Genomic DNA, 14,326 nt, shown 5'->3' with positions numbered 1-14,326 from the left:
AAAATCTATTTTCAGGCTTCTAATAGCCACTTTGAGGCTGTTTCCCACTTCTATAGATTGACCCTTTGTATGTTCCTCAATGTTTTTCCACTCGGTTACTGCATTGCAGCAGTTTTATGTTTGCTAAATGGCCACCAATCTGCTCAGCAGTTTAGTGTATCATCCTGTGTTGCAGCTGAACTTTCATACCGACTTTGTTTTTCTTCCAGCAAATAATTTGATACCATATCTCATAACTTTGTCATTAATCCACATCGTTGACTTTGTCTCATTACAAATCACATTTCTTTCACTCCTTTGATAGTCTTTGGAATGGAGATGGCTTGTCTGTCTAGCATGAATAAGCAGCACTTTTCTGTCAGTGGATTTTAAATCATCCCAGCAAAAACTAAACAGTGTTTATAATGGTGTAGCTCCTTTATGCCCACAGCTGACTATTTTTAGTGGGGTTTGTGCTGGTAATGGGATACCCTATAATCACAGATGCTAAGGAAATCTTCCTTTAACATTTTAATAGTTATACATTTGAATGCTTTAGGATTTGTTCATTGAGACATCAATTAGATGTATTATATATTAAAGATATTTTTCCCTCATGAATTTAGTGGTTTTTTTAAAAAGTAAATCTGAAGACAATTATGCTAGACGAATAAGAATCCTACTCCATTTTGTGATGTACTTCAAATAACCAAGCATGCAGTCTTACTTTTTCTTTCCAGCTCTGTCCTGAATTGGCATTTCTGCCCTTCTGTTCCATTTTATCTGAATTGGCTTTAGCTTTTAGATAGTACCATAAGGTTACTTAACAAATAACCACTTCTACAGACTGCAATTTCAAGTGGAAAACATTTTTGTTCTTTTCTTTTACAGCTAATAAAACAGCAGCAGGCTCTGGAAACCGTCCTGGGAGTGTTATACGTGTATATGGGGATGAAAACAGTGATAAAGTGACTCCTGGAACATTCATACCATATTGTTCAATGGCACATGCACAGCTTTGCTTCCATGGGCACCGTGATGCTGTTAAGTTCTTTGTTGCAGTACCTGGTAAGCTCTGTATTCCTGTTTTTAAAATGCGGGGTTTTGCCTTTTTTTAGATCTCTGCTCTGTGGATGCAGTGTTGAGACAGGCGAAGCCAATGTGAGGGGAAAACCCCATGTTCAAAAATGGAGTTAGGATTCTAGGCTTCAAATCATAGTGCATTTGGAGGGAGACCTCCTTGCTTCGGAGACAGTGGGTCAGCATTTCAGTTCAGAAAGCCCCACCCGGTTAAATGGTATGAGAATGGTCTGGGCGGTAGTGGAGAAAATGCCTTGCTTTCATCTGGGAGGAGATGCCATGCAGTGGTGAAGAAGGGAGGACTTGAGCACTTCGCTATTAAAAAGGTAGTGAAATGAAAACTAGATGATTACAGCTGTAATGTAAGAATTTGGCACTAGCTAGCCCAGTTCCTGTCATCAAGGAACATTCTGTATGAATGAAGCACAATTGATAGAGAATGCCCCTCTTGTAAAAAAAAATCTCGGTTCAAAAAGCCAAGCACGCTTTTTTAGAAACTAGAATGCCAGATGCATGCCCTTATGGAATGTGCATGCACACAGACGAGTTGGCCCCAGGAAGGCAGAAGTTAGATTATTTGCTTCAAAAGGTGACGGTACTTTGATGATATGTAAAGAATTGCAATTGCTCTGCTCTTTTCTAAAGTCTCTGTTGAAAGTGGATTTAAATGCCGTACTGAAACGGAATTAGCTTTACATTTCAGTGTCTAGTAACCAAACTAGACTGGTTGCATTCTTTAATTTACAATAAACAAATGATTGATTGCTACCTAAATTCAAGTAACCTACATCAATTTTTCCTGTCCCTAAAACATGAGGGGTTAAAACACAAGATATGTGCAAATACACTCTACCCACGTCTTGCTTCGAGCCTTTCATGAGAAACTGAACCTGTTTGGATTAGATGTTCCTTAGAAAGAGACTATTCACTGGTATTCCAGTTTTCCTTAGACCATTTCTCTTCTCCTATTTAGCAACAAGGTTACGATCAGCATTATAGCTCTACCAGTCAGGAAGCAGCAGGCATGAGTTGACAAGTGAGCTGTTAAACAGAGGTCTTTTTCTGTCTGTCCAATTGGACTGTTCAGGTAGAAGTTGAAATTCTACAAGCACTGGTCCCTATGTGTTTTCCACAGATGCGTATGCATGCACCGGAGACCAGAAAATCTTGCAAGTAGTGTCTCTTGGTCCACACCTGCACCCTGGAGCCCGCCATGCTCAGTACTGAGGGTATAAAGGGAGGTGCAAACTGACTGCCTCTCCAGTTCCTTCTTATTGCCGCATGGCCTGAGTTGGAATTCTTGGTGTCTGAAGCTAACTTTGCAGGATCTTTATCTGTAAATATAATGGCATATAGATTTTAGTGGGTTTGGTCGTCTCTTTATAATTAGTGTAAATTAGTTTTTCTCACTTCAGGGACCTTCTCTATTTCCCTCCTTACAGGAAGGACTATGCCCAGAATTCTGGGGTTCAAGAATTGTTTTCTGTGCCTTGCTCCTTCTCGGCCAGTGATGACCACCAGTGCTGTCTTTGCTTCCTTGGGGAGGCCCATATCTCCTCCAAGTGCAGTATCTGCTGCTGCTCCTCTCTCCAGGCCCAAGTAAGATGAGAGCAAGTACCTTATGTAGAAAGCCATGAGACCCCAGTCGGATCCAGACTGGGGAGATACCCCCCCCCAATACATTGGCCTCAGCCCTCAAGCATCTCCACTCTGAGCACGAGCTCCAAAGCAGAGGCCAGATCTGATAAAACAAAAGACCTGTTGTCTCGAGCTTCTCATGAGAGTAATGGATACTGGCAGATGCATCTGAAGAAGTGAGGTTTTTACCTATGATAGCTTATGCCCAAATAAATCTGTTAGTCTTTAAGGTGCCACCAGACTCCTTGTTGTTTTTGTAGATACAGACTAATACGGTTACCCCCTGATATTTGACAGAACTAATCTCTGACGAAAAGACAGATGAGTCTTTACACTTTTTAAGACTCCAGGACAAGCCTCTGCTTCCTGTGCATGTATACCTTGATCTGGAAGAAGACCTACCATAAACAGGTATATAAACCAAGGTTTCTTCCACAGCCTTTCTGTCATTGACCAATATGAAGTGGCAGAAGTTGCAAAGACCAAGATATGCAACTCCATCCACCTCAGTGTCAGCCACCTGACCTCAGCCACCAGGTAAAGGTTACTTTTGATGGAACACTCAGGAGTTGCAAACCATCACAGATGCCATCTCCTGCACAGCATTATTCACCCACAACTGGAGGGCTATAATCATGGACAAAAGTGGATCATATCTAGTACTCATTTGGCTACCCTGTCAAGATTCTTTCTCTGCCTCCCCACAAACCATCTTCCCAGCCCTTCTTTAGGGATAAGTCTCATGAGGAGATCCTCTGACAAGAGGTGGACACTCTCCTCAAGTGAGGGGCTATCGAGCAAGTGCCACCTCAACATCAAGGGAAAGAGTTCTACTCTTCGTATTTCGTAGTTCCCGAGAAAGGATGGAGGCCCATTCTTGACTTGCATCAACTAAATATTTTTATTTACAAATTCTGCGTAGTTATGTTGGCACTGATAATTTCATCTCTGAAAGACACATGGTTTGTGGCTTTCAGCCTGAAAGATGATTACTTTCATGTGACTGTTCAACCATGGCACAGAAGGTTTCTCAGATTTCTAATAGGACAGGAACATGACCAATTCCAGGTACTCCTGTTCTGTTTGGCAACAGCACTCAGGGTCTTCACAAAGGTCTTCTCAGTGGAGGTGGCACAGATGAGACAAAACTGTTACACCATCTTCCGAGATGTGGACTTGCTCCAAACAGGAAGATCCAGCTTCAACGTTCATCTTTGCTTTGCCTCCTGGCATCAGGGCCGGCTCCAGGCACCAGCGAAGAAAGCAGGTGCTTGGAGCAGCCAATGGAAAGGGGCGGCACGTCCGGGTCTTCGGCGGCGGGTCCCTCCGTCTGTCTCGGAGGGAAGGACCGGCCGCCGAAGAATGAAGCGGCACAGTAGAGCTGCCACCGAACGTGCCTATATATTTATATCTATACTTTTTTTTTTTTTTTTTTTTTTTGCTTCGCCGCTCGGGGCGGCAAAAAAGCTAGAGCCAGCTCTGCCCGGCATCTTTGGGAATCTGCATGAACACAGAGAAGTTTACTGACTCTCAGTCCGTAGTTGTAATAGGAGCGATCCTAGCCTTGACCTCAGAAAGGGCATGCCTCCTTATGGACAGATTCGAGGCCATGAGCAGCCTGATAAGACATCACTCACAAACCTCCAACTACTGTCAAGGTCTGTCTTTCCCTACTAGGCAACATGGTCTCTTCTTATACTTACTTAATGCTGTTTGACAGGCTTCATCTCCATTACCTAATGGCCTGGCTTTGGTATTTTTCCTTGAAAGACACAGCATGAATACCGAAGTGACAGTCCTCACCAATGTCAGGGCTTCCCTTGCCTGGTGGATGAACCCAGAGCAAGTGCATGCTGGAGTCCCTTACCTTCCTCCCACATCTGACACAATCATAATCAAGGAGGCATCCCTCATACGCTAGGGAGCCCACATGGGTGACCACACAACACAAGGTACGTTGACACCTTCAGAGGCCAGAATGCCCATCAGTCTCCTGGAACTAAGAGCAGCCAGACAGGTCTGCAATGCATTCCTCCCACATATACAATCCCGACATGTCCAGATGATGTTGGACAACTTGATGACAGTCTTTTGTATAAACAAATAAGGAGGGATGAAATCTCTTCTTCTGTGCATAGAGTTGATCCCCTTAGGGAACTGGTGTATCTGGAATCACATCACACTCTGTGACATACCTCCTGGGTGCACAAAACTCGGAGGTGGACAATCTCAGCAAGCACTTCTCCACCGACCACAAGTGGAAGATACACAATTCAATGCTAAATGAAATCATCACTCAGTGGGGATTGCCATCTTGGGACCAATTCGCCTTCCAGACGAACAAGAAATCCAACATGTATTGCTCCAGAGCAGCCACTAAGTTGGGACTCCCAAGAGTGGTGCCCTTCTACTATCCCGGACAGACCACCTGAGGTACATTTTTCCTCCTATTCCACTGCTACAACAGATTCTATAGAAGATTTATCACAACAAAGTGCTAACTGGCCTAGGTATTTCTGGTTTCCTGGACCCTCCTGCACATATCAACCCATCTTCCCATCGTATATGACCCTTCCCAGATCTGCTAACTCAAGCGACTGGCAGGATTAGATGTCCCCTCTTCACCTTATGGCCTGGTATTTGGATGGGTGTCAGATCTGGAGTGTTCACATTAGAGACCATTCAAATCATTCTCAATCATCGCAGAAAATTCTCCACCAGAAAATGCTATCTAGGTAAATGGAGACGTTTCTCTCCTTGGGTGCAACAAAATCAGTTATCTCCAGAAACAGCAGGTATTCCTGCTATTCTAGATTACCTCCTTGCTCTCACGAAGTTGGGCCTGTTCTTTAGCTCCCTGCAGGTCTACTTGGGACCAGTCAATGTCTTCCATACTCAAGTAGAGGGCTATTCTATCCTTATTCACCTAATAACAACCAGATTCCTGAAGGGTCTCACTAGGACCTTCCCATCAGTAGTGAAGCTAACACTGCAAAGGAATCTCAATCTTATATTTTCACTGCTTACCAAGCCACCTTTTGAATCACTGGACACATGCTCTATGTCCCACTTATCCGTGAAAGTTGTCTTCCTTGTCACCATCATGTCAGCCAAGAGGGTGAGCAAGCTGTAGGCACTTCTGGCTGACCACCTATATGCTTTTTTCATAAAGAAATTTTCGTCTCCGCCTGAAATTCATCTGTAAGGTAATTTCAGAGTTGCATATAAATCAATCAGTTAACTTACCAGTATTCTTTGCAAAGCGTTCTACCTGCAGAGTACGAAATCAATTAGAAAAATGCCAAGCCACTTGCTATAACAGAACAAGAATGCAAACAAGTGGTATCCACTCAGACTAAGTGGATTTTTGGTTGTTATGCTCCTTTGATATCAGCGCATCTCCCTTTCCTGGATGAGGTGTGCTCCCATTCCACTAGCGCACAGGCAATCTCAGTGGTATTTCTTCAAGAAATGCTTATGCTGGATGCCTTGTAAGGCGACAACCAGGAGTTCCAGCTACACCTTCATTACACTTTAGTCCAAGCCTCTTCTGAAGATGTAGCCTTTGGAATGGCAGTATTACAGACATCTGCACTGTGTGCATCCTTGCATCCCCCTCCTATTGGACTACCTCTTACCTGTCACTTGTGTGAAATACACATAGAGACCAGCACTTGGAGAAATGGAGGTTACTTATTTGTAACTGGAGGTTCTTTGAGGTGTATGGTCCCTATCTGTATTTCACTACCTGCCCTCTCCTCTACCATGAATCCTGTCATGATCTAAAGCAGAGAAGTAACCGGAGAGGCGGTCCATGGGCTCCTCTCTTTATAGCCTGAGTGCTGAGTATGACGAGCTCCAGGGAACAGGCGTGGATCAACAGACACTACTTGCAAGATTTTTCCAGTCTCAGGCACGTGGTACGCACACATACCCACATGTGAAACGCAGATAGGGGCCACTCATCTCAAAGAGCCTCCAGTTACAGGTAAGTAACCTTTATATCTCACATCTCTTTAAAGAGTTAAGGAATAATCTTAGCATGGCCAATCTGTCTCTTGCTAATGGGGTCTAGCATCGAGGCTGCGAGTAGCTGAATGCATGGTTGGCCATAAAATATATGTCTAGCAAAGCCACTGCAATATTAGTCTCTAATCAGTTACTTGAAGAGATTTCATATTCAAGGTGCTGAATAAAAACAATGTTTTTTTCTGAAATACAGGTCAAGTTGTTTGCCCAGCCAACAGTGGTGGAGCAGAACTATCAGGTGATAAATCTGCCCAAGAATTCTTCAGCCAAACTCCCTTAAAATCTATGTTGGTGATAAGTGGAGGAGAGGGATATATTGACTTCAGAATGGGTAAGAAGTTGGATCTTGCAAAATGTTTTCATTACCTTTGTATAATGCAGTAAAAGTGCTTTATGATAGAGTTAATGACTTGATCTATTTTCCTATTTAAAAGCTAAATCTGTTATGAGGCTTCTAAGGAAGGGGACAGTAATTTATGAACATTTCTGGTATCTGAATTTGTTTGGATAAATATTAGCGCTGTATGGATTTAATATAAGACTGAATTGAAACTGTAACCATGTTCTTTGCGAGAATGAGTTATTAGTCTTAATGCCTTTCATCAAGAAGGATTTCAGAATCTTTCATACATTTAGATACACTGTAGTTCATATCTTAACTATCTAGGAATCCCTTCACTTCTGAAATGCAGCTACACTACCTAAGCTAGAAGAAACAGGACTTTATTTGGGGAGTGGCAGAAGTCTTCCTTGGAGCTGTGCTCTGGCTCCGCTCCAGCTCCAGGCAAAAACCTGCAGCTCCACTGCTTCGGAGCTGCTTCAGCTCTGGGCTCCGCTACAAAGCCCTGTTTTTATTAATGGGCAAATAAGTCAGTGATACATATGAACTCGGGCTGTGGAAAAGTGGAGGAGAGATGGATAAAACGAAAAGATTTTAGTTAAGTCTTTGTCAAGGCTAATGCAATCTGCATACAAATATTCATTCAAGCCCTGAGTCATGTTACTGTATTTCTTGGAGTACTTTGACAACAAGGAATTAAGTCCTTTTGTGTTAATATCTTACGTTGCTGGAGCATGTGCCTTTGTCTTAATTTATATTAAACTGTATTTTTAAAGATTACATGAGTCTTTGTCCAAAAAATGTTCAAGTTTCCTTTATAAGAAAAAAGGAAAAATCAGTTCAGATCTATACTTGCCCTTTTTTCATACAGAAGCTTGTAAAGGTTCCTGTTCCAGTAACACATTTGCATTGATCCAACCTGTATCAACTTGGTGTATGTTTACCATATAAACAAGAGTTTACTTAATCAAAAGCCTTTGCTTTAGGAAAGAAATACATGAATGAGAAGCGTAAGAGTTAACTGCTTTGTAGTGGTTACACCTATTAACAATGTACAACCCCTTGCCCCTTCTGACCAAAATTATAAAATCAAATCAAAGTCAAAAATTAATGTACTGCCCTGCAAATGGAGAATTTAGTGAAAAAAGCGTGGCTGATAATCTCATGATTGATGGATCTAGTTTTGACTGCTTCACTTCCAGCACTTTTTTACATCTCTCTAATATAAAGTCTAAAAATCTTCTCAAATTCCATGAAGACAGCACAATTTTGTAGCACACTACTATCTGGTGAAAAACAGTAACATACAACTGAAGATCAATCTAAAGATGCAGGCAATGTTTAGCTTCCTAAGTCATACTTCGATTTAATCAGTCTAACCTACCCAGACAACCATTTCAAGCCTTTCTAATGTTTTCATCATATTCCCACATCACCTGGATATATTAAAACTCTTCTGTACAGATGTCACATACAAACTACAGTGAGGGCTATATGCTGTAGTGGGTTAGTGTGTTGGCCTGTTATCTGTAAACAGACTTCAGAGGACTTGTGGCACCTTAGAGACTAACAAATTTGTTAGTCTCTAAGGTGCCACAAGTACTCCTGTTCTTTTTACGGATACAGACTAACACGGCTGCTACTCTGAGACTTCAGAGGGTAGTTCAGGTGGTCTAGGCCAAACCTCCATTTATTCATACATATTGCAAAATCACTTGTTTTGCCATAACTGGTTTCTGTTCAAGGGCATCAGTGCAGCACTGCGGAGGGTTAATGCAGGTTAGGACTGAGGTACAGTGGTTGAGTTGTGAGACAAACTAATGGTGTGAAGCAGTTAAAATGAGAACAAGTCATGAGAAAGGAAAGACTAAAGAATTCACAGCAGACTTTAAGTGTTACAGCTTCTGTACAGATTACATTAACATTTCATGGTGACAGTTTGCATTCAGTTTCTACTCCTAGGTCAGAGAAGCATTTTATGTATCCGGATGCTTGGCTCTGTTTATTTGGCTTGTGTGTCTGCAAGCTCTTCCTCTCTGTTGCAATCCCACTCATGTCAACACTTCTGCTTGGGTGATATGCAGGGTAAACGTTGTCCCTTTTCTACTTTGCTTTGTGTACCCTAGCATCAAACCTTAGATTAGCAGAAAATAAATGAAATGAGACATTTATCAGTTACAGTTAACTTAGGCCAGGGCTAGTATTAATAAATATGGTCTTCAGAATGCACTGTTGTGGAATATTTGTAGGGCAGGTTTCCAGCTTCCTTACTTAGTTTTTTTTGTTAAGGGTTTTGAATCTGCTGTGGCTCTAGGGGCAGATGGCAACTGTCTTTTACTGTGTATTCTTGCCTGTTACCACACTGACCCTTCCTGGTGTATAGTGCTAAGACCAGTTTATTTTCATTGGTATGTTCAGCTGAATCTAAGTTGTCGTTTCTCAGGTGATGAAGGTGGGGAATCTGAACTTCTTGGAGAAGCTCTGCAACTTGAACCTTCTGTAGCCAAAGCTGAGAGGAGTCACCTGATAGTGTGGCAAGTAATGTATGGCAATGAGTGAACCCACTAAGAAGCAGCTGGAGACTGAAAAAAGGCTTCTGCATGTTTTTTGGTTTTTTATTTTTGCGGAATCTGTTTCACTACATGGTGTTGAAGCATTTCTTTGCTGTTTAACTTTATATTGCAAATCTGTCAGACCGTAACAATACAGGAATTAGCTTGTGCTGTTTTACTGCACCAGTGTTACATAGGTAAGATCAGTATAATGAAAAAATCAGTGTTTCATTTCTCAAAACTGGTGACCACTGGTAAGCAATCCAGACAGTTTACTGTACCACAACAATCTAATGTAGTTCTCTTCTTTTGCTAGTGTCACTCTCTATCACTAATTGAGTTAAACTTCATTACAACTGAGATTAATTTATCTGCACAAAATATTGAGTGAAACAGCAAAGTTATTCCCAGTGTATTATAACATTGACAAACTAATATCAGATGAATTATCAAGATTCATGTCTACATTCAGTGAGGGCTAAAGTGAATTGTAAATTTTAACTTTTATTTTCAAACCTGACCCATCTTGTTTATATAGTGTATACAGTTTTGTTTGTGGTTTCATCAAAACTTCTGGGGGAAGAGGGGATTGTATAGAAGAACTTAAAACAACAATATTTAAATAAAGTTTCATGTTTGACTGCTGAAGAACTCTAAAGTTTGAGAACTGCTACCCTCAATAACAACTAGTTTGGAGAACAGTCTTCTCACTTTTTCCTTGTCAAATGGCAACATCTCAGTAATTTCCAAAGGACACTTAGACATTGGGATGATTATAAAACTGAAAAATTGTAAAATCCTTGAGCAGGGGATACATTCATTTTCTTCATGACTTAAATCCATATATCTTTTCTTAGACCCTAGAATAATCTCCTCTGCCTAGCTAGTCAAACTCGTGAGTAACTGTTATGGAGGTTAGAGACCTCAAACAGAGCAAGAGAACTGACTACAAAAAAGAAAATAGATTCTGCCAAATGAAATTGCAAAGGAACTTCAGCTCTGTAATTAGGCAAAAAACACATAATTGTTAGTTTCATACCCCTGGTTAGGTAGTGAAATACTATGTTATTTAGAGAGAAGAAAAACACATTAACAGATTAAGTAACATGAAGATTGAATTAACTGACAGAAGCCAGGAGAGTCTAATATCAAGGCGGACATTCTGTCTACTCACCATATATTTTTTTAACCACAATAGAGTGAGTTCAGGATTGAGTGTCTTCCTTTTGCTTTGAATTTCCTGAGTTGGTATCAAAACTGAGTTGAACCCTTTCTATAGAGTTTCTGTAAAATGTTTAACTCTTAGCCAGGATGTTCCTTAATTTAGTCTCTGAAAAACAGACATTTTTTTGATTCTGAACATTCAGCACATATCCCCAAAAGACTGGGACTGTCTGAGCAATCTGTGACAGAATGGAACAGTTTCAAAGGAATAAATATAGACAAACTTTTTTTAAAACTGCCTAAACATTTTTATGCAATAGGAGCAGTTCTGGTCTATCAGGCAAACGTGTTTATATATTTTTCTTAATTTTTTAAAAGAACACATTTAGCTGAGGTCTATTGTGTAAATATAGATTTAGGCAGCTTTTTTCAAATGCATATCATATCTGATAAACCAGAAAAACTCCATTCAGGTCTATTGGTTAGGTTTATATGTATAAATACTTTTTAAACAGCATATTTTGTACACAACTGTTCCACTCTCGTAAATATGTATTTAGGACATAGGCTATGTAGTAAAAATCCTTATTAAAAATGCCTAATACCTTGGTAGTGTATTTTCTCTCCAGAATGCCAAACGTGATGAGTGTTATTCACAAATCACTTTCCAAATTTTCATTTTTAAAATCAATCTTGAATTGCTTTGGCTTAAATATGAAATCTGGGAACTTGAGAAAATAAAAAAAAGTACATAAAATCAGACCGTCTTAAGCATTGTTATAAGAAAGACCTATTTAAAGTATATATATATTTAGATTTGTATGCTGAACTTCAAGCACATTTGAGTTATATCTCATGAAATTGGTGTCTGAGAAAAATGCTGACTAAACTTTAACAGTGATGCAATTTTATTGCTCCTCCTGCCATCTTTCCTTTTACATTTAACTTATTGGCTATTTGGAAAACATTCTACAAGCTTTACGCGCCAATGGATTTTCACATTCACGTATTCTCAGAAAGAACGCACAATTCTGTTCCTTAAATCTTGTATAGCATTTTATTTGTAATTATTAATGAACTGTTTCTTTGAACTGCGTCACTGCTGTCAAATAGAGCAGATATGTCTGGCAAGTGCATCCCTAGTCTTTTTTGCCCAGTCTGGTACACTGTGCCATTCTATTCACTTCAATGGACCAGCTCTTGCAATTGGCTGCAGAGACAGAAGTGTCTGTCCAATAGTGGAGGGGTTTTAAAGGAAACACTACCTGTCACTACAGTACAACTGTGGGTGTAGAAGAGGGGGTTGCACACTACTCTGCATTTTCATTTTAAAATTTATCCCCTGTTCTAAGGAACAGTAGGTTAAGGGCGTACTTATTCTCCTCACAATGCACTGGGATGTATAAATTCCAGATCACTTTGAAAGGTGGGTAAAGCACGCAAAACCCCATGCATCAAGATGACAAACTCCTAAAAATCTAAATCTCAAGTATGTGTTTATGCATCAGACTTGTCATTTAAACGTCCTATAAATAGGAATTAATTTCTTGATAGCTACAGCTTGTTAATAGTTTGGAAACATTTCGAGCACAAAATATGCAGCACATTACTTGTTTGGATAAGTGTGTTTGCATGATAAAGGTAAAATGACTTATATAAGCTGCTGTATTGTTAATTTCTTGTAAAGGTCTTCCTGCGTTGGATCAGATAGAGCTGGCAGAGTGTAGACACTTTATCATAGGCTGCCTTAGTAACAAACAAATGTTAAATCTGTTTTATTATACTAACTGTTCTAAAGAACGTATGTCTTTAAAATGGTGTGTAACTGAATATTTATTTCCATGTGAGTATTATAAAAGTTACCAAAGGATTAAACCTGATTTAGCACTCTTGTAAGTGACCCTGTTGAGCTGGGGTCTTGTAAGTGACCCTCGTCTGTAAAATGAGAGACACAGTAAAAAAAAAAAAAAAAAATTACAGCTCTATGCGGAAGTTAAATATTTTTTCTAACAGGGTTATGCCATATTGTAACAACATATGTTGCACCTCAGAGCATTTTTCTATACACAAATGTCTGTCCCATCCTCTAACAAAATTAAGTTTCCTTTATTAATTTTGTTGCACATTTCTCAACCTTTTAAACATATTTTAAACATTTTATGGTCTGTAATTTGACAGTTTTGTCTGTTAGACACTTTACGCTGAATTTTACTTGCCTCTGTAATCTGAGATGGATACTACAGCGTTCAACTTGCTGTTGGTTAAAATTTGAGGCTTTTCTGTGAGCAAGAAAGCTCCTATAGCAGTGTAGTTATTTCAGTATTTATTTCTATTGAATCCTTGGGGTTCAGAATGTAACTTTGTACATGAAATATATATAAATATGTATATGAAACATACATTGGATTTGGTGTTTTCTTTGTAGCCTCGTGCTAAATGTGTAACAATTGGTACCAGAAGACAATTGTCAAATAGTTTTAAACTAATGGCCAAATAACTTCAACTTAAGAAACTGATGTAACTGTGTAATATCTGTAACCAAGAGTCAGGTTGCATACTTCCCAGGTAAAACCAGCAGGAGTGGGCTAAGGAAACTCTTCATGGAGTTTCTCATTGATTGCTTTGGGGTGGATGGACAGAGTTTACCTCTCAGTGGAAAGAATTGAATCCATTCACAAACCTCATGACACTGCAAGGGCCCTGGTCTTTCAGCACCAGCTCTGGCTTCCTCATGGCCCCTGTACCTCTCCTGACCACATCTATTCAGCAGCCCCATAAATGTGGCATTCTCCACCACAGGGTGGGTGTTGGGAAGGGGTTCAGAATTTGGCCTGATCGTTCACTTTTCCAAAACACATCTCTCTGGGTTGGCTGGGAGACTGCACCCTTGTGGCCCTGCCCCCCACTCTCTCAGGGCTACTGGTCCCTACAGAGCACTAGACCTTTGGGGTTTTGTTGTCAGGATCTTGATTTTCATCTAGAAGGATTTAGTACAGAGTATCGAGCACAAGCGTAATGACTGCCCTGCTGTACGTGACACAGCTATCCATATTCTACAATAGTGTAAGCTTCTAAGGTTGTCTTCACGGGAGAGTTAATTCGAGTCGACTCCTCTGGTGTTAGCTTAGCCCTAGAGAGAGCAGACACCGTGTGATCCAAACTTCCAGCTGCAGTGTTGATTGGATGACCAGCTAACTTAGAATTGTACTATAACTCTAGCCAGAGGGGCTAGTGCCCCTGCAATGGAAATATTTAAATTTGCTCATGTCCGGGGGAGGGGAGGAAGAGCAGGCCCCAGCAAGGCTGGAGCTGCCAGGGTGAGGTCCAGGACTGGGCCTAGGAGCAGCAGGTAGGAATCCCCAGGACTTTCCTTCTCAGCCTGAAGCCATCTCTCTCATCACCCCTACGCCAAATCTTGGTATCTCCCACTCCCAGATTCAGACTGTAGTGCAGTTCCTGATAGTCCAGCCAACTCTAGTTTAAAACATCACCACACTCAACCTTAGGGTTTCTCTGTGTGGACAGTTAGGGGCAACACACGAGT

At 40.6% G+C, this 14,326-nt stretch overlaps 1 protein-coding gene across 12 annotated transcripts in view; it reads left to right on the top strand.

Moving 5' to 3' along the window:
- SPAG9 (sperm associated antigen 9) overlaps positions 1-12,816 on the top strand; it is a 107,350-nt gene extending 94,534 nt beyond the window's left edge. For all 12 annotated transcript variants that reach the window (XM_065562831.1, XM_065562830.1, XM_065562827.1 and 9 more), the window contains 3 exons: positions 871-1,047; positions 6,920-7,057; positions 9,510-12,816. In XM_065562831.1, the coding sequence (XP_065418903.1) occupies positions 871-1,047; positions 6,920-7,057; positions 9,510-9,625 (431 nt within the window). In that variant the 3' untranslated portion in view covers positions 9,626-12,816. The remainder of the gene's footprint in view (positions 1-870; positions 1,048-6,919; positions 7,058-9,509) is intronic.
- The last annotated feature ends 1,510 nt before the right edge of the window (positions 12,817-14,326 follow it).

The sequence above is a fragment of the Chrysemys picta genome, chromosome 12 (genome assembly GCF_011386835.1).
Source record: "Chrysemys picta bellii isolate R12L10 chromosome 12, ASM1138683v2, whole genome shotgun sequence".
Classification (NCBI taxonomy): Eukaryota; Metazoa; Chordata; order Testudines; family Emydidae; genus Chrysemys; species Chrysemys picta.
Note: the sequence above shows the minus strand (reverse complement) of the source record. Positions and strands in the feature narration are given on the sequence as shown.